Below are 21501 nucleotides of genomic sequence, written 5' to 3' on the forward strand. Positions count from 1 at the left end.
ACCAAAATGTAATGGTTTTGATCACCTATACATGAATATCTATGCTAATTAAAAAAAAAAAAAGATAAAAGATAAAATAGCAAACAATAAAATTGGATAATGAAGTTGATTGTAACAATAGTAATAACTAAATAAAGGGTGGGTCTCTAGGATTGATGATGGTTAAATGGTGTCGATATTGTTCTTGAATGATTTGTCACTATCATAAAAAAAAATTTCCTTGACCTAACGAATATTTTAGAGACTAACCATTAATAAAAAGAATTGTGGATCAATGCAATGTCTTGAATGAACCACACATATTGTCTAACACAACAAACTAATCTAAGGATTATATTTCTTGGAAATAAATCTAAAAATCTAAAAAATAGCATACCACTTTGAAGTAGTGACCTCTAATTATCATATAATAATATGTGAATTCAAATAATATAAGAATTCAATAAGTTGAGTCATCGTGATACGGGAGATTGTTATCTTCCTCATGTATAGGATTTTTTATTAAAGGGCACACCCCTTCATTCTAGTAAGGAGGGTTTAAAATATTAACTAAGGCTACTATTCAAATTAAGCATGCCATAAGTACTTATCCTTATTATACTTAGAAATATATAATATGTATACTTTAAAATATATGATATTGAAATCATAATACCTAAGTTGTATGAATCTTATCCAACAAAAAAGTGCCTAAGAATGTGTTCACCTTTGCTTGTTGGATATATAGAAAGTCAATTTGGTGTCTAGAGGAGCTTACTAACTCAATATGTCGATGAATTAACCACGATGAGTAAAATCAAAGACAGCTTCTTCTTCTTTTCTTGGTAACATGTAGATGGGATATACAAAGATATGCAGATTTCTTTCATTTATTGCCCTTCAGAATTTTAGTGTGCTCTAATTATTCTCCTTTCTCCATCTTCACATCCCAATGTGAGTGCACAATGAATGTTTTTCAATGCCGTAACTTAAAATGGCAGTCACAAGAAACATTGCTAGGCCAACTCATAACAAGCAGCACAAAGGGGTAGGAAAGTTGGAATCTGAAATTAAAGACTCAAAATTCAAGGGCCATTTCAATGCTCCTGAGGATTGACCTAGGTGAATTGGTACTACAGTCCATGGAAATGACTTAAGGGATAATGAGTTAATTTTGAACTAGGAAAGGAATATATAGAAATTAGTACAAATTAGGATGAAATAAAGGGGAATAGGAGTGATTATGTATGGGATTGTGAATCAAGTCTTAACACAAGAATATACAACTTGTGGTTATTGCTATTGCATTAAGACATTCCCATCAAGGTGAGCACAAAATTATATGGTATTGACGTGAATGAGCAAATTTTACCATTACAATTCAATATTAAGACAGTAATCACCAAAACAACTTAGATAAAATCTTATCAAAACAACTTAGATAACATTTCTCTGAAAGACAAACAAATGCCATAAGAATATTTGAAAACAACCATACAAAAATAAATGCCAAAAGAATATTTGAGAAATAATATCAAACTTTACCAAATAACCATCCAACTAACAACATCAATAACTATCCAAATAACTATCCAACTAACCTTCCGGTGATTGGGTTTACTGGGTTCATTACTTCATTTTATAGACTAAAATGGCAATCCCTCAATTGATCATGATTTACAAACCGTACATGGCAAAAAAATATATATATGGACACTTCAGATAAAGAAATACAATTTATAAAAAATATGGAGGGTGCATAAAAAAGGATGCAGTTTATCTCCACATAAGAGCCAAACCCTGTTGATGATACATTTCATCCTTCAGGAAAGATTGTCTGAAATTGTCTCTTAATATTACAAAAACACCATTCTTGCCAGAAACAACATGCATGAATTCAACTGTTTTAATCGATATACATCAACGAGCAATATCTTGGGATCAAATACAAGAAAGTCCATCTCACTTGTATCATTCACACCCAATTGCAATCAAGGAAGCTTTTACATACAAAGTTCCCATTTGAACCTCGTTCCCAGTAGAGATGGAATAAGAATAAATGATTCTAAGTGTATAAGAAGAATCTATCTCATCCCTAGCCACACAATATGCTCTTCGGATGCTACATACCACAAAACCAACAAACAAAATCCAGATTTATGGTGACGTGAAATTTCTAGGATAATGCAGATGCCTTACAAACAGGACATACATTTTTCTGGAGAAGCCATTTTTTTATGCAGCCCACATGATAGGCATGACCACAATGAAGCTTTCCAATCTCATCAGCTATTTCATACTCTTCCTGCAAAATTTCAGATCATCATCAGTAATGACCATTGCATCGTGCAGGTACCTGAATCCTTCTCATATATGTTCTAAGTCTCTAAATTGCAGAATTCTTCATAACCTACCTGACAAATGCTACATTTCCGATCACTTTCTGTTAAACGGCTAGATTTAGATTCCAAGATACAGTGCTTCTTCTTTATGCACTTAATAATTGTCTCTTCACTTAATCCTGTATTTACATAACCAATCCTCTCTCCAAGTTCAAGTAAGTCCTGAAGCACAATCAAATCAACCTCATAAAGGTAAATGAAGCCAAAGACTATAATCCTACTAGCAAGATATAATTCAACCCCAACATTTGAAAAATGACTGGGTGGTTCATTTTCAAGTACACTGTCTTTGCCAGAAAAGGTATGCATGTGAAATGAACACGGACACTGACAAACCATTACCCTTTATGTTGATGAATAGACAGAACTCAGCTTGAACATAAGCTACAAGTAGAAGGGTAAACAAAGAATAGATATTCCAGCCCTGTAAATAATGATCAGCCAAAAATACTTGATAAATAGTACACACCTCATAGGACATGTTGTCTACATCAAGACGCAAGTCCCTGTGCTGGTCATACATGTCCAGTCCACCCAAAAGAAGAGTTGTTTCAAGCATCAAAAGTTGCTGTATATTTCACAAGTACCAAATTTTGGCATAATCCTTGTTAGAAAATGCAGATGATTGATCATGTCAATATGCAGAAAATAAGATACTAAGATAAATTTTAAAGTTTCACTCTTAAACACAATTTTATTACTATATAATTAAAGCCATCATAGCGTGTACAGCATTAAAAAACAAAGCTTTAAGTCTGCAAGAAAGAAGAACTGGAGCTGAAGGAAAGGAAATTAAGCAACAGTGGGAATCATGTACACTACCATCACAATTAGAGTCTTTATAAAGGCTGCCAAAACATACATTTAAATGGTGAGAGGTCCACAGATTGCCTTGAATTTGATGAAGAGACCAAACAAAGACCTGTCTTTCAGTTGTCTAAGAAGACTGGTAAAATAAATATTTCAGTAGTTTAAATGAATTTGCAAATTGGAATTTGATTTATTTGGAAATATCACAAAAGTACTAACATAAGACACAGTGGCACTGGCTATCATTGACAAAACAAGATGGAAAACTCAGATAGATATTCACCCTGAAATCTAATTCATCATGACACTAGACCACTACAATGCATAAAAATCTATATATAATGGCACCCACCAAAGCTAGTTAGATTCAAGGATTAATTATTTGAAATTTGAAAAATATTTCTTTCCCACAAGGAATAATCTTGTTTGTGGTCTGCATAAAATTCTTCAACGGTGAAATTTTATTTGTGTTTTATTGGAATGCACTCCCATCAATCTGATAAGTGTTCACCTTGAGATCACAACTAAGCTAAAGAATAGAGACCTAATCACTAGAAAATCAAGGATTTGAGAAGATTTCAAATATCCCTTATGTACATTCAAACACCTTATCTAAAACCTAGATGAACTCTAGAAACGTGGGAATGTACATTTTAGGAGTTCAAATTTTTCACAATGTAATATGACATAAGAGATTTTATGCCTATGTTACATAACCAACTTGAATGCATTCTGTTCTTAATTATTGTCATGGAACCAGAATCAAAAGAATTGTTGTTGTTAATTTCTCACTTTAGAGTTGGCATGTTAGCAAAATGAGAAGCAATACTACTCTTCAAACAGAAATAAACAAGTCATAACTCATAAATGAAATAAACTTCTTTTAAAATTCCTACAAAAACTTTTTTCCTAAAATTTGGGTCTTCTCGGGTAGCATACAAGAATGACATGTGGCCCAATGAGATAAAGGGTGGGTAGGGGTAGGTAGGAGAAATAATAAAGTATTCCAGTAAAGGTGGATCAGCCACCGAAGGTGGAATGTGATAACAAGATAACACCACAAAAGGTGGAATTTCTCCTACAAGCATGTTCCCTAGTGTTGATGTGTTTTTTGTACACATGGGAACACAAAATAAAATACCTAAAGGTACCTTATCCTCTCTTGAACAAAGTTCCCGACTGCTGAAGATCTCGCCGACGGATCAATCGAGGCAACTCCAAGGTTCTTGTATGTAGGTTCTCTACGTGTGGATAAGCTCTTTGCGGTACGATGTGATTTTGCTGGAATCACAAGGGGACTTACATTCGACGACTTGAATGTCTGATTTGCTTTGGATATTGCTGGAATGTGAGATTTTACTGATCGTTGATTTTGAAAAAAAAGGAAAAAGGAGAAAGGTTGAAACGGGATCTATTTCTAATACTAAGAATGTAAGAGCAATGAATGACCTTTGATGAAATTCTAACTAAGTCTTGCTTTGACATCCCAGGACCATCTCTACAAGGTTAGTGAAATCTTCTGAGGAAAGCTTTATGATGTTCAGATCATCGCTACAAGCATAGACACCATCAGGCTGATGCATATCAATGAAGAAGCGACAATTGAAGTTAAGCTTAAGCTGAATGATTCCAGTTGACTACACAAGGCAAGTCTGCAATCAACAAACTGCTAGTAGTATGGATATACATATTTCACTATCGATCATACACATTTCTTCCACTCATCTAATAACATGAAATCAAATTTGAGAAGTATAGAGACCATGCAAATTGTTGAATCGACCCATAGAATTCACCATTTCTTCAATGAAGTTTACAAGTCCTTTACAACAACATCTTGGCAACAATCTTTGCCTTCTCTTTCTACTCTACTCTAACTATTTCCTATTCTCTGACTATTCACTATTATCTATTCTCTATCAACCAACTATTAACTATCAACTAGCTACTCTCTATCAACCCACTATTATTAACCTTTACAAATGAGGAGCCAGGGCTTTATATAGAGTCCCTTTACGAACAAACGGCTCTGATTGACTTAGAATCAAAGGCTAGGATTACAAGATAGAAACCCTAATTAGGGTTTGTTACAACAAGCTTCCTCTAGCCAATGAGAAAATTACATTCCAGGAGTGAGGACCAATAGGAAGCAGGGGTAGGTGCCTCGAAGTTCATGTCGCCTTTGGTAAATTAGGTACATTGAATATGGACATGTTGAGGTGGACCAATCCGACTGGAGGAATGATGACTGGGATGCCACCTTGCCTAACACTTGTAACTTGGTTGATGTTGAATTTGATGATGCTGAGAAGCTAACTTTAATTAACTCTTCTGAAACTATCTGCTTCTTCAACGGACCCTTGCACTGACCTTATTTGATTCTCCTCTGTCTTTGACGTGCTGGATGGATGGTGTACCCTTCCTTGAAGTGCTGGCAATGCCTTTCTTTGTCATCTTGTCGTAGAATGAGTTCTTGAGGCTAATTTGAACTCTGTGAACACTCCTAGTCTTCCAATGCTTCAAAGCACCTTGAGTCTTCCCTTTGCCTGTGGAACGTCCTTGACGATGATGGACTGGAAGTGGTCGTCCTTGACGATGCTGGACTGGTTTTCTCCATCTGCAAAATAAACCAAAAGGTGATTTAAGTACATATGACATATTCATTTCAACAAAGCATTTTCACCTTAAATCATCAACAAGAAGACTTTAAAATAAAGTTCGTTCAAAATCCTTCCCAAGGACAAGCCCTATAAGAATTTCGCCCTGGACCCTTTGGAAGGGTTAGGAGCGAAATTTGCTATTTTGCCCAATTTAGACCTCTTTTCAACATTATCTCACAACTAGCTCTTCGCTTGGGCCAAGCAAGGTGAAAAATAGGAGTTTCAAAAGATTTCGCCCTGGACCCTCTGGAAGGGTCAGGAGTGAATTTTGCATTCCAGGATAATTCTATCACTTGTTTACTCCAAAATTCTTCCCAAGGCAAACATATGATAGTTTTCCTTCCTCCAAAGCCTAGGGATCCATGCTTTGACCTTTATCATGAGCAAGTCAGGTGAAATTGAGGATTTCGCCCTGGACCCTCTGGAAGGGTCAGAAGCGAAATTTCTTGATCTTGGACAAAACACTCACTTCTTTCACTCACAACCCCCTCTAAGGCATGCTTGAGGCAATCTTTTAAGCCTAGTCTACCTTGATCACTGTCTTGGTCTAGCACAAATTTGGAAGAAAAAGGACATTTGGTGAATTTCGCCCTGGACCCTTTGGAAGGGTCAGGAGTGAAATTCATGATTTGCTTGTTTTCCTTCACCAAGGTCTATCATTTTCACTTTCTATACTTGGACTCTTATCCTTGGATCCTTCTCCCATGTTTGCAACATTTTGTTTGACTTCAAAATGACCAGAAAAGAGAATTTCGCTAGAAATCATGGCCAGGGACAGGACCTATAATGGATTTCGCCCTAGACCCTTTGGAAGGGTCAGGAGCGAATTTCTTCCTCTAGCCCAAAATCATCATTTTTGGAGACAACAATCCATTCAAGGGCAATCCCAAGGGCTTCTATCATCTTTGTCTAGGCCTGGCTTGGCACAAATATGAAAGGAAAAGGTGGATTTTAGGAATTTCGCTCTAGACCCTTTGGAAGGGTCAGGAGCGAAATTCATGATTTGAGCTTATTTTCTCATTCTCTCAACTCCAATCCACCTCCAAGACCAAGGATACATCACCTCACTCCTATCTAGGCCATAAAAACCAAAAACTCAACTTGATTTGCAAGGAAAATAGGTGATCCTAGGAATTTTGCTCTAGACCCTTTGGAAGGGTCAAGAGCGAAATTCTTGATTTGGCTCAATTCCTTCATGTTCACGGATCACTAGCAACTCAAAGTTTTGCTCAAGGACTTCTCCAATCTTACCCCATCCCAACCCACACTTGACTTAGCATAAAATTGAGAAAAAAGGTGGTTTTGGGGAATTTCGCTCTGGACCCTCTGGAAGGGTCACGAGCGAAATTCAAGATTTGGACACAATTACATCTCCTTCTTCCCTTGCTATGCCATGATTCTCACCTTTGGACTCCTTCCTCATGAAGACAACACTTGTTTGACCCCCAAGAAGGCCTAGAAGGAGAAATTCGCTCAAGACCATGGCCAAGGACAGGACCCATTTGGATTTCGCTCTGGACTCTTTGGAAGGGTCAGGAGCGAAATTCATGTCCTAGCTCCAAATCATCATTGTTGATGGCAAAAAAATCAACTCTGAGGCATGTCTAGGGATCCTTCTAAGCTCTATTCATCTTTATCCATGCTTAGCTTGACACAAAATGAAAGGAAAAGGTGGATTAGTGGAATTTCGCTCTGGACCCATTGGAAGGGTCAGGAGCGAATTTCCTTTTCTAAGACAAAATCTTCACCTTTCATCGCTTTCAAACATTCCTAAAGGCAAAACATGTCCATTCTTCCCTTCAGCATGCCTTGGATATTAAAAATTTGATCAAACAAGGAAGAAAATGAGGTTTATTGAGATTTTCGCTTCTGACCCTTTGGAAGGGTCAAGAGCGAAAATCATGTCTTAGGCTTGATTGTTCATTTTCTCAACTCCAATCTTCCTTGGGAGGCAAACATAGACCATTCTTCTTGCATCTCCACCAAGGTCCTGATCTTGTCTACAAGGAAAATGAGTGTTTTCAAGAATTTTGCTCTAGACCTTTGGAAGAGTCAGGAGCGAAATTCAATTTTTTGGCTAAAATTCTCCATTTCCTACACCTCTAGTCATTCCCTTAGGCAAAAACATGTCAAACACTTCCATACATGCCTTAGAAACTAGGAATTTGGTCTTGACAAGTGAGAAATTGAGGTTTGAGGGGATTTTCGCTTTGGACCCTTTGGAAGGGTTAGGATCGAAATCCCTACTCTTGGCTAGTTTCTCACTTTCTTTCATCTCATTCTCCTTCAAACTTGATCAATTCGACTTCCTTTCACCATAATCAAGGCAACCCACCACCAAACAAGCTCAAAACAAGGTCCTAGTGCTCAAGGTAAAATAGAGGATCAAAATAAGGATTTCGCTCTGGACCCTTTGGAAGGGTCAGGAGTGAAATTCATCCTTTAGGCAAAAAATCTTCATGTTTTCATGCGTCCAACCACCATTCAAGGCAAGAACACCAAAAGTTAACCAAACCAAGGAAGAAAATGAGGTTTACAAGGATTTTCGCTCTAGACCCTTTGGAAGGGTCAGGAGCAAAAATCATGTTCTAGGCCAAAATCCTTCACATTTTCACATTCCATCACTTCAAAACTAGAATGTTGGTCTAAACAAGGGAGAAAATGAGGTTTATAAGGATTTTCGCTCCTGACCCTTCGGAAGGGTCAGGAGCGAAAATCATCCTTGGGCTCAAATCCTAACTTCATTTTCACATTTCTTCACTCCAAATAAGTGTTTTGCCTTCACAAATGCCTAGGAATGAGCTAGTTCATGACTTTGGGCAATGTAGAATGTCTTATGGAGAATTTCGCTCTGGACCCTTTGGAAGGGTTAGGAGCGAAATTTGACATTTTGGTCTCTCCGTCAGGATTCATGTATGGAATATAACATTTAAGTATAAGAATGCCACTTATACTTTAAGTTATATTCCATATATACTGTCAGGATGTTTGAGAGTGGTTTCGGACCTCCAGGAGTTATAATGCAAAATCTAGTTTTTGGAGGATTCTTCAGTTTTCTAGACAGTCAAATTTCAGGATTAGGAAGACATTCCAGACTTAGCCAAATTTCAGGGCATTTGAAGATCAGGATGACATTCCAGACTTCATCACTCACCAACTTGACCTAGCTCAGACCTTCAAGGATGATACTCACTCATCGAGCAAGACACAATTAGCAACAAGAGCAAAACCAGGCCCTAAGGAAGACTCTCAAAGAAACCCTAATTCTGGGGCCCCGTGGACTCACTCTGGCTCAAGCAGAGCCTGCCATCCTAGTGATCCCTCTAGCAACACTCAGCATGCAAAGGATAACAGACAAACCCTAAAAACCTAGAAAGCAAACCGCAGAAAGCAAAAAAGTAGGGGTCCCCATTTGCGATGGGGCGATGTGTGAATACGTCACAACATCTAGCGCCACCTTGAATAAATGTTCGTGAACATTTCAGAGATAAAGACTCAATTGACACTTAGAAGCTCTAGAAGATTCGACCCAACTTATCAAGTGACTAGAAAGTGTACTCAAAGAAGAAGGAGAGTCCCTAACCAGATCAAAATGCTTAGTCTTTGATTACCCGTGTGTGTGCAAGTGTATTCATTCCTCTCGACAAGACAACTATGACCTTCAGGTTCGCCTGAGATTGGCTACGTAGTGTATCTAAACTTCATAAGCATCCTGGATAGAGCCTCGCTGCCAGTCAGACGTCTATAGTCCCGACGAGGTTATCGCCGCAATCTCACGAACATTGCTCCATTGCCAGCCGGGTGTCCATAGCCCCGATGGAGTTACTCACATATTCCCATTAGCCAATTTTGATATTTCATTTCATTTCATTTTTTCTTGATTTTTGATTTTCTCATTTTTTCTTCTTGATATTGCTTTTTCATTCCGTCAATTCCTTTAGCTCGTAAGCAATGAAGCTTACTAGGGTTTGAGGATTGCAGTGGCGTTGAAGCCAGATTTTAGATTTTTCACTAATCACAGCTTTACCTGAAAACCATAATGACTCGAAGCCTATTAATGTGTAAAGATATAGTAATCAACAGATGTCGGCATCAAGATACAGAAAGTGATTCCCTTCCAAGTCAAATACAAGTCCTGATCAGATGACAAAGCTAGAGAAGAACAACCTCGGATTCCAAGCACTTCATGAATAGATATCTAAGAAATGAGTCTAACATAAGACCCAGGATATTGCCAACGTGTGAGAAACAATACAGACACCTTTCCTACAAACGAAGGCTCCTACTCAAGACACCTAAACTAAACAGACGACCGACAGACCGAACCCAAAAGCAAACAAAGCTAAGACAAACCAAAAGCCAACTAAAGAAAGCAAACAACTAATCCTGAGCCACTCAAGAATCATGAGTCAAATGACCCCCAAGGCAAATTAAGAACAAGGCTCAAAAACCCCTAAGCTTAAAACACACGAAAGGAAAACCTACTCTAAAAACTATATACAAGACTCCTAGACTCAACACGACTCAAAGAAGCAAAAAATATACATGACTTCACATGATTTCTTAGGTGGTGCAACAGGAGCACAGCAAAAGTGATGGTTCTCAACCTAGCAAATTCATCCTTAAATACAGAAAAGAAAACTCTCACCATGCATCTCTCATACTCAAGCGAATTTTCACTCAAAATGATCAACTGGGGTAATTCATTAGGGTCATGATCAATCCAGATGCAAGTTGTTTTCCCAAAATCCCCATAATCAAAATCATAATAACTCTCAAGGCTGGGATTAAGGAAAGAGACAACTTGGCACATTTCAGGCTCAGACGGAACTGTATTGTCGGAAGTGAGGTCACCAGCTGCTTCAGGGGGTCGCCATTGATGATGAACCATTCCACGAGCATTTGCAGTATGTTGGTTCTAATTTGGAAGTTCTTCTTGAAACAAACCCAGCGCCCCTTCGAATGCCTCAACATTCTTTGCTTTCATCGAGACATCTTGCATAAACCAAGCATCTTCATGAAATTTTGTTAGCATGTCCTCAAAAATGAGAGTCTCCTTGAGGGATTGATTTTCAAAGATCTCCTCTAGATGATCAAATATAATTTCTGGTGGCATTTCTTCTTCAAGCATAGTCTCAGGAAGTTGGAGTTGATGATGGATCATATCACTCACAGTAACTTGCCTATCTTGAAAAAATTTGGGCAGTGATTCCACTTGTGTTTCCTCTACAAGATCTTTCAACACCCCTTCAAATATCATGAGAGTGAGGACGTCCTTGAGCGCCCCCTCAAATTATTCTTCATATCTGAGCTCACTTATGATAATTTGTAGCTCTTTGTTCAATATGTCAACTTGATTGTCTTCTTTAAGAATGCCATTTGAGACCTCTTGCAATTCACTCTCAAGGATCTCCCTTTGTAGCATAAGTGAGAATTCCTCAAGGAATGAGTCATCTTCTTCTTTGATTGCTTGTTCAACTCTTGTATCTTCCTTTATCACTGTTGGAGTATCTTCAATTGATTCTTCAACTTTTGTTTCATGATATTCCTTTTCAAGTGCAAGGCATGGCGAGCTATCCACTGTAATACACTGTTCCTTGGGTGCATTTGTATCAACGTACGACTGATCCTTCTCACAATCAGATGCTGGAGCAATGTCTTGTTCATAGGTTCTCCTGAATTCGGCTGCGAGATGCGCACCCCAAGATTTGTTCACAATACACTCTTCCTCGGACAAAGTTGGCATTCCAAACTGATTTCTGACTTGATTGATGGCCATTTCACATACTGAGCAAGTAAATTCAGAGTGAGGTGAATTGTGAATCCTACACCACAATGGAATTAATATGTTCTCTAAACGCATTTCACCATTCAAAATGAATCGACTCTCGATCATCCACAAGAAGCTCAGAAGAGGATCTTTGGTTTCTGGGACACTGAAATTGCTTTCTTCTGGCTCTGGTCTGGAGACATCCCAAAAGAAGATCTTTCCTTGCGCTGCCAATTCCATTCTTGACAAGTACTTCAAGCAATGCATTTCATCATGTTCATCTGTCTCATGAACTCGACACTGCCCTAGCCTTGCAAACTCGGACAATCTGCGTGGATAAAGCTGTGTATCTAATCTCCACCAAAGTTGAGGAAAATCAACTTGTTGCTCCTGTTGCCGCTCCATTGAGAAATCTTTTCTTTTTGATTCTTTGATTTATTTTTTTGATTTTCTATTTTCACTTTTTTTTTGGATTTTTGGTTTTTTACCTTTTTTGGATTTTCAGGAATAAGAGAGATCTTGAATATCTCAGATTCAACTTGAACATTCAACTAGTTCCAGCTTGCTTCCTTGTTTTCGCAAGTCCAACTGACGACCCAGCGATCACCTTCCTTCTCTGTATCACTTCCGTCGAGTGTTTGAGAAAAGGCTTTCCACTGATCTTCCTTGGATTCAAGAGTTCGCATTTGCTCACCTTTCTTCTGCTTTAAATCTGTTGAGCGTGAAGAGGGTAAAAAGCTACGGATATCTTCTCTAAATATGACTTGATAAGTTCCACTGATCACGGCTTGACAATGATCAGCCCTCCTTCTAGCGCCAATTCTGTTGAGCGCGGGAGGAGGGTAAAAAGCCTTAAGATAATTTCTTCAAATGCGATGTGACTTGACAAGATCGGACGTTCAAATGCTCAGCGCTCCTTCTAGTGCCAATTCTGTTGATGTGTTTTTTGTACACATGCGAACACAAAATAAAATACCTAAAGGTACCTTATCCTCTCTTGAACAAAGTTCCCGACTGCTGAAGATCTCGCCGACGGATCTATCAAGGCAACTCCAAGGTTCTTGTATGTAGGTTCTCTACGTGTGGATAAGCTCTTTGCGGTACGATGTGATTTTGCTGGAATCACAAGGGGACTTACATTCGACGACCTGAATGTCTAGTTTGCTTTGGATATTGCTGGAACGTGAGATTTTATTGATCGTTGATTTTGAAAAAAAAGGAAAAAGGAGAAAGGTTGAAACGGGATCTATTTCTAATACTAAGAATGTAAGAGCAATGAATGACCTTTGATGAAATTCTAACTAAGTCTTGCTTTGACATCCCAGGACCATCTCCACAAGGTTAGTGCGATCTTTTGAGGAAAGCTTTATGATGTTCAGATCACCGCTACAAACATGGACACCATCAGGCTGATGCATATCAATGAAGAAGCGACAATTGATGGGGCGATGTGTTAATACGTCACAACACCTAGAAGCACACTTAGCACTTGCCTAATTGTCTCATATGCAAACTACAATGAATGCATTATTCTAAGTCAACTTATGTGTAATTATGAGACATAATTTACACCAACACCCCCCCTTAAAGGCAACTTAGGGGAATGTAGACTCAAGATAACAATGCAAGATGGGTCCCGGCTATGAGGCCATGTTAGGTACCCATGTACAGATGCAATGCAATCTCTCACAAACAGAGAAAGGGAGAAAACCACGTGGAGAAAAACTCCCCCCAAAAGAGAGATAAACACAATATGCTCTCAATGAGAAGAACAAAACCTCTCGTGAGAAAAAAATCCCCCCATAAGAGAGAAGAATAGAGACCATGAAGCCCCCCCTCAATGTAGAATCTCCTGCATGGATGGTCCAATAATGAAGACCAATGTTCCTCCCCATTAGGAAGAAATAGAGCCAATGTTGCACCAAGAATGTGAAAGTGTTACAAAACCAGGTACCAATGTCGATGAAAAATGACCGATGAATCACTCACTGCAACAAAATGAAGATCAGAGATGGAGACAACCTGAGCATCAACTGGATACTCACCAATGGCAGATTGGTACAATCTAAGTCTTATTGTAGCCATAAACCAAGTCTCACAAGATATTTCCTAATCTACGGAGTACAAGAGGATTACATCAAATATGTCATCAATGACAAAGTACAAAGAGATGTGACACTTTATATTTGTGCATTACAACATAGCTCATGCAAGATAATGCAACATGATGATGCAAATTTAGAAACATGAAGATGATGCCACCAAAAAGATGCTTTGTAGATGATTGCAGATGAAGATTCCTCCGATTGGGATATCGCCAAGAAAAATGTAGGAGCAAATCCCCTCTAGCCATTAAATCCCCTCTAGCCATTTAATTGAATAAATCTTATTTATTTAATTAAAAACCCCTTTTCTCTTTTTAATTGAATTTACATTTGATTAAAATCCCTTTGCATTTAAATAAATCATTATTTATTTGTGAATAGTCCTCCCCACTTGCAAAATCCTACAAATGCAAGTTGCATCCTTTTTGTCTAAAATAAATCTTTTATTTTATCTAAAATACCTATTTTCCTCCACTTGCATTCTCCTACATTTTCCATTAACATGCTAATATTCTTCTAGAACAACTCTAACCTCTCATCAATTAGCCTAATTCTTCAAATCATGTCACATCCCTAAATTTGGGGGAGTCACTTCTCCAAATTTGGAAGAAAGTCTTCTAAATGTGTTGAAGACTCTACCTTCTTCAACAAGTTAACTTGTTGAGTCTTCCAAACTTGTAAGGTTATCTAACTTTCAACAAGTTAACCTCCAAACTCTTCAAAGGGCATTTAATGCCTCTTACAAGACATCATCCTAGTCCATGATGGTTGTCCCTTTGGCCATCCCTCAACTTTGCACAAGAGTTTACCTCTTGGACAATAGCATGCTCCCTTGAATAATGGCATTATCCAATGATGTCATCTCTTGAGGTTACCCCTAAAGCTTACTCAGCATCTAATGCTTGCTTAGCATCCTCTCAAGCCATCTCAAGGTGACATTTGTCAACTTGGCATTGGCTTGAATTCCCCTCATGGATTGATAACTGTTGTCATTTTATGACACCCTCGGTCCATCAGTGAGAACCGATCAGAGATATATTCCATGGACCAGCGCTGCCCAGTTGATCAAGGAGAAAAGCAGTGAAATCATGGTTTGAAGTGTTGTCTTGTCGGAAGTTCCTTGGCCCTCTCTTTCTCTAGCTCGCAACTTCGGAACCCTGAGGTTCCGAGTTTCTTTGCCTTGGCTTCTTTCTTTCCTGCTCCAGAACTCCAAGTTTCCGAAGTTCCCTTCCTTCCCTTAGCTTTACTTCCTAAGTCTTCTACCCCGGAACCCCCAGGTTCCAAAGTTTCTTGTCCAACTACGGAGACCCCGGTCCCCGAATTTCCCCAACTACGGAGACCCCGGTCCCCGAAGTTCCCCAACTACGGGACCCCGGTCTTCAAAGTTCCCCAACTTCCTAAGTCTTCTACCCCGGAACTTCGGAACCCCCAGGTTCCGGAGTTCCTTGTCCAACTACGGAGACCCCGGTCTCCGAAGTTCCCCAACTTCCTAAATCTTCTACCCCGGAACTCTGAAACCCCTAGGTTTTGAAGTTCCTTGCCCAACTACGGAGACCCCAGTCCCCGAAGTTCCCCAACTACGAAGACCCTGGCCTCCGAAGTTCTCCAACTACGGAGACCCCGGCCTTCGAAGTTCCCCAAAACTCTGGAACCCCCAGGTTCCGAAGTTCCTTGCCCAACTATGGAGACCCCGGCCTCCGAAGTTCCTTGTCCAACTACGGAGAGCCCGGTCCCCGAAGTTCTCCAACTACAGTGACCCCGGTCTCCGAAGTTTTCCAAACTACTTCCAACTTGCATCACTTCCGGATGGCGTGATCGACACTCAAAGCTTTAAATGCTCCGACAGTTTTGGTGACTGATGCATTTTTTTTGTGGAGCCACAGGGGTGCATTTAATGTTTTTGGTAGGATTTCCATCAAGGGAGATACGGGGCCATGCTGGGTGACTTATGTCATGCCTGACTTTGGAAGGTCAGTCAATCCACCTTCTCAGGATTGCTCTTTGTGGGTATGGCTAGGTTGCTCGCATGTACAAGTCAAGTGCATGCACTTCCCTGCACTTCCAGACTGACATGCAGGGGTCATGATCGCCATTGTAACCCATTTTTCTATATAAGGTTGTTAAGCCTCATTGTAAAGGGTTCTCTCCCTGCTGCCTGGAGTTTTCTTATGCTCTCCTCTTCCCTTGAAGACTTGTAATCTTTGCATTTCTGCAACTGTAAGATTGGCGTTTGGCCTTATGATTAATTGAAGAACACTATTCTTGCCTTCTTTCAACCTATGTATGTTGTGTATGCTTTCTTACCTTCATCATAGGTGCATGTTGTGGCTCTTTCTCTTCATATATGCTGTGTTAACTGGTTTTCTGAGTGTGACTTGTGGGAATCCTTCTCCCCTCTTGGCATTCAGTGGATTCTAACCTTCATCTATGCATTGGGGTTACTCGTGTAACTGAAAGTTGTGTATCTTCAGGGTGTTTCAGTTAATTACTTGTGTCATTTAGGTAGGGAGAGGAACTATCTCTTCTTGGTGCATCACCTCCCTTGTTTTAAGCAGTTTCTCTCTTCTCTTTTCCTCTGCAAGTTGTTAGGGTAGGCTTAGGAATTAGCTTTCAAGTGTTGAGTAGGTTCAACACCTGCACCTAGACAGAGAAGGAACCCGGCCTTCTCCGGAGATTCAACCCCCTTGCGCAAGGTCCCACACTTCGGGGTTGTTTCCATGTTTCACAAGGTTGCTGAGTTGATAGCTCAACAAGGGTGCAAGCTTTTGTGATAACAGTTTTTGGCACGCCCAGTGGGACTTATTCAATTCACATGCTAAGGATTTAGTGCTACTCTTAGTGTTTTGGCCTTTAGAGGCAATCATCTCTCAAGCACTTGGCGACTCTGCTCAAGGACCAGTTCGTGCTCACACCAAGTCATCGTAACTCTGCTTACTCTGGAACCTCGGAGCTCCCAGGTTCCGAAGTCAGTGAAGCCATCTTAGTCTGGAACCCCCAGGTTCCGAAGTGCTTAGGTCAGGAATCCCGGAACCCCCAGGTTCCTCACCCCGTACATCCGAGCTCCCGAGGTGCCGAAGTGGTCACACTCCGTAACTCCGGACCTCTGAGCTCTCGAGGGCAGTTGCAGATTTCATGCCCACAATTCATACAAGGGCATCTTCTGGGGGCAGTTTCCAATTCATAGAGCTTCCATCTGCAGGCTCTAGAAGGAGGAGAGGTAGACCTTCATTATCACTAGTCAGGGGTGACGAGGTTGTAAACACTCCATCTCCCAGGTCTTGTTCTACTCCTCCATTTACAAGACCTTTTCTATCAAGGGCTCCCACCCCTCATATCAATAGACCATTATTTCACATGGCGAGAAATCAAGTCTTTGTTACCTTCAATGGGGGGAGTCCCCTTGTTTTGACTCAATGAAATGACATATCAGTGGTTGCGTTGAAGAGTATACCATACTTCACTGGTGAAACAGCTACTACACCCATTGAGCACATTCAAGACATTGCAAACATCTACTCCGTCCATAACGTCACTCAGGATGATGTTGTTGTCAGACTCTTGGCCACATCTTTGAAAGGCAAAGCCTTGCAGTGGTATAGAGGGTTGTCGTCTAGCTCCATCCACAATTGGGATGAATTGGGGGAGAAATTGTGGAACCATTTTGAAGACAAAAGTGATCACCTATCACTTGTGGAGCAGTTAACTATGATCAAGAGGGCACCCCACAAGTTCATGGGAGACTTCAACTTCAGATTCCATAAGACATGGAATAAGATTCCTGCTCTAGTGAAGCCATCCCCAAATCATGCCTTCTTGTATTATCTTAGAGCTCTCAACAGCGATATAGATGTCATGGTACAATCGATGGGTGGAGCCTCTCTACCGGGTGCATATGACATAGCCATAAGAGCAGAAAATTGTTTGATCCAGGCTGGGAAGATAGCTCCAAGGCCTCCAATGCCTCTCTTCCCAGAAGCTCCTACTCAACAACCAACCTTGGCTCCTATTCCCATGGCACCTACAAGTCAACCATCCACGCCATCTACGTCCTCTAATGAGCTCCATGAGGTCAAGGTTCTATTACAAAACTTTGGCAATGAATTGGCGGCACTAAAAAGACAACAAACTCAGTACAACAGACCTTACCAAGCACAAGGTCAAAACTATCAGCAGAACAGGCCACCCTTTCAAGGGCAAAACCAATGGAGCAATGTCAGGCCTTTGAATAGTGTGAACCCCACAAACGCAAGCAACTCAAAGGCGATAGTTCCAATGCAAAATAACCTTGCCCAAGAGCAAGATTGGTGTCATCCATGTAATCAACCACACAACCAAGGTGTATGCCAAAGTGGAGGGTTTGTCCAAACTTTAGTAGTGCAAGATGAGCTGACCACTTCTAGCCAGCAATATGACCCAAATCAGCCTAGTGTGGGTCCCCAGGCTCACTTGAAAGGGGATTCTACCTTTGTCAGTTGGCAAGAGGCAGAATTTTGTGGTTTGAACCAAACAAATGGTGAGTCCATGCTGCAGTATGCAAGGTCAAAGAAGAGAGCCATGGAGGCTACCTCACCTTCGACATCAGTCCAAGCTCCAACACCCAATGTAGCCATCCATGATACAAGCCAAAGTACCATGCAAGGGAACAAGAGGCAGGAGGAGACCTAGGTCGTCCAAAGAGCAAAGGCGGACCTTGTAGCCTCAAAGGGGCCTCTAAAACCAGCTGGTGTCCCTTTCAACATAGTTGATCAAATGAAGAAGGCCAACCTCAACGTCACTATGTGGGAGGCCCTTTCAATCCCATCTCAAAGGAATTTGCTTAAGGAGGCACTGAAGGAAATCAATCATTTAGGTGAGGCAGCAGTCAACGAAAAGACAGTCTCCACCAGTTTGGTGCAACCCAAGGAGGAAGAAGATTCAAGCAAGATCAGCAAGCCTCCCCCTTTTTATCTCTCCTTAAATAGGAGACAATTTGGTTCACAACTGCATGATAGATTCACGAGCTAGTAGCTCAGTCATGCCTAAGAGGGTAGCTGATCTTCTTGGCATAGAATACGAACCTGTGACCAAAGGGGTGGTCCAATTAGATGGCACTTCTATAAAGACAGTAGGGGTGGTAAAAAAATTGAAGTTAACCTTGCATGCATGCCCTGGTTGCACTGTCTTGCAAGACATATCAATCATCGACCTCCCTGTCTTCTTTGCCATCTGCCTGTCTAGAGACTTCACTGCGAAGATAGGTGGGTACCTGTCTTCCGACTGGTCCCATATGTTATTTCGAACAAGGTATGGTACCAAGGTCGTCATAAGGGCAGAGCCCATTGCCCAAAACCACATTGAATCCTACACCCCTAACCCTATAAACATGAATTGCACTTTGCATGAAGAGGAAGAGGAGTGTGCTGTCCGTGAGCCTGCTACTCTCTTACAGGAGGTTCTTGATTGCTTGATGGACGAATGGGCCAATGCTTTTCAGTTTGATCCATTAGCTGAGACTGAAGAGACCAGGCTTGGCACCTATTGTATCCATGAAGAGGATACTCCTATCCCTAACCTCATCAAGATGCAAGGAGATTCAGAGGGGTTATGGAGCATGTTTTTTGATGGTTCAAGAAACAAGAATGGTGCAGGCGTCGGGGTAATGCTTGTTTCTCCTAAGCTGGAGAAATATTTCTTCTCTTTTAGGCTTCAATTTGGTTGCACTAACAATGTTGTTGAGTATGAAGCCTTGATCCAAGGTCTCCAACTTGCACAAAGCAAAAAGATAAGATCTCTACAAGTATTTGGAGATGGTGAGTTGGTTGTTAATCACATCCGAGCCCAAAGTGTAGCAAAAACCAACCTACTCAAATCATACAAACACAGGGTTTGGGACTTGATTGAAGGATTCAAGGCCTTCAATATCCAGAGCATTCCTAGGGGTCAAAACAAGCATGCTAATAGGCTTGCAGCAGTTGGTGCTCAATTCGACATACCAACGCATGTTGCACGAGAGGAAGAGCAACACATCAGACTTGTTATGAGGCCTGCTGTCCCGGACAATCAAGTGAATTGGCAAGTGTTTGAAAGCGATCAGCAGATCGTCAACTTCTTGCAAAATGAAGCAAAATTTTCTGCTAAAATTAGTCCAAGTTGCAAGACCAGTATGGAGATCAAATCATGCAGCTCAACTCCAACAAGTTGCCAAAAGGTCTAGTTACCTTGGAGGGCATTTTCAACTCGGATGATCAGTTGAAGAAGAGGATGAACTTGGCTGCAAAGAGGGGTGATTACAAGCTAGTTGTTGTTGTTGAGGGTAGGTCCTTGAACTTGGGCAAGGTGTGTTCCTCAACCGAACAAGAGGCCTTCGTTGAGCTTTGCCAACAATATGATGACATAGTTGCTTGGACCTATGATGACTTGAAGGGTTTTGATCCTAGCTTAGCCCAGCATACCATAGAGCTAAACCCGGATGCAAAGCCAGTTAGACAGAAACAAAGGCCAGTAAACCCCAAAATTGAGCCACTAATGAGGAAGGAGTTGACCAAGCTCATAGAAGCCAATATCATCTTCACTATCAAGCACTCCTCCTAGGTGGCCAACCTTGTCCCTGTAAGGAAGAAGAATGGGGAGATCAGACTATGTGTAGACTTTAGGGATCTCAATAGAACCTCCCTAAAAGATCACTATCCCCTTCCCTCTATGGAGCAGATTCTCCAAAAGGTCAATGGCTCAGAAAGATTTTCATTCTTGGATGGGTATTCAGGCTACAATCAGATCTTGGTCCAGGAATCAGACCAATACAAAACTACATTTACTACTAAGTGGGGCACCTATGCTTATTGTAAAATGCCCTTTGGGCTAACCAATGCAGGTGCCACGTTCCAAAGAGCAATGGACATGGCCTTCAAGGGTGTATTAGCAAGGTTTGTGCTTGTATACCTTGATGACATAACTGTTTATTCGAAGCATGCAACTGATCATCTTGGTCATCTTGAGCAAGTGTTCATGAAATGCAGGGAGTATGGTGTGTCCTTGAACCCTAGCAAGTGTGTATTTGCTACTGATCAAGGAAGATTGCTAGGACACATCGTATCCAAGGAGGGTTTGACCATTGATCCAGAGCGAGTGGAGGCTATTCTTTCTCTTCCACTCCCCAGTCACAAGAAAGGATTGCAAAGTTTCCTTGGTAGGATCAACTTTGTGAGGAGGTTCATTCCCAACCTTGCCACCATGGTAAAACCCCTCACTTCCATGTTGAAGAAAAACTTGGTTTTCAGTTGGACCAAGGAAGGAAGGGTCGGTTTCGAAGAGATCAAACAAGCAATTGCTCAGGCCCCTACCCTCGTCAATCCTAATTATGAAAGGGATTTTATCCTCTATACCTTTGGAGGAGAATCCAGCATTTCAGCTGTCCTAACACAGCTGAACGATGACAAGTTGGGGCAACCTATTGCTTTCTTTAGTGAGGGGCTAAAGGACTCTGAACTTAGATATAGCTATGTAGAGAAGCAAGTCCTCACTATTGTAAGGGCATTAAAAAAGTTCAGGCATATGTTGTCCAACAACAGGATCCAGCTCTTAGTTCCGCATGCAAGTGTCAAGGATTTCCTTCTAAACAAGGATATCAGTGAGAAGAGGGCTGGGTGGATAACCAAGGTCATGGAGTATGACATCAACATCAAGATCACCAAGCTTGTAAGAGGCAAGGGCCTATGTGAACAACTTGTCTCATCTTCTGAGACTACTTCAGAGGTCGCCCTTGTGTTACAAGAGGATTAACCAACTGACAACAGCAC

General features: G+C 40.8%; 1 protein-coding gene across 4 annotated transcripts in view; it reads right to left on the reverse strand.

Moving 5' to 3' along the window:
• Positions 1 to 1702: 1702 nt before the first annotated feature.
• Positions 1703 to 21501, reverse strand: part of LOC131043915 (E3 ubiquitin-protein ligase MBR2) — a 130221-nt gene continuing 110422 nt past the window's right edge. For all 4 annotated transcript variants that reach the window (XM_057977168.2, XM_057977152.2, XM_059207347.1 and 1 more), the window contains 3 exons: positions 2851 to 2949; positions 2394 to 2543; positions 1703 to 2284 (listed from right to left, as the gene is read on the reverse strand). In XM_057977168.2, coding sequence (XP_057833151.1) covers positions 2156 to 2284; positions 2394 to 2543; positions 2851 to 2949 — 378 coding nt within the window. In that variant the 3' untranslated portion in view covers positions 1703 to 2155. The remainder of the gene's footprint in view (positions 2285 to 2393; positions 2544 to 2850; positions 2950 to 21501) is intronic.

Source organism: Cryptomeria japonica, chromosome 6 (assembly GCF_030272615.1).
Source record: "Cryptomeria japonica chromosome 6, Sugi_1.0, whole genome shotgun sequence".
Classification (NCBI taxonomy): domain Eukaryota; kingdom Viridiplantae; phylum Streptophyta; class Pinopsida; order Cupressales; family Cupressaceae; genus Cryptomeria; species Cryptomeria japonica.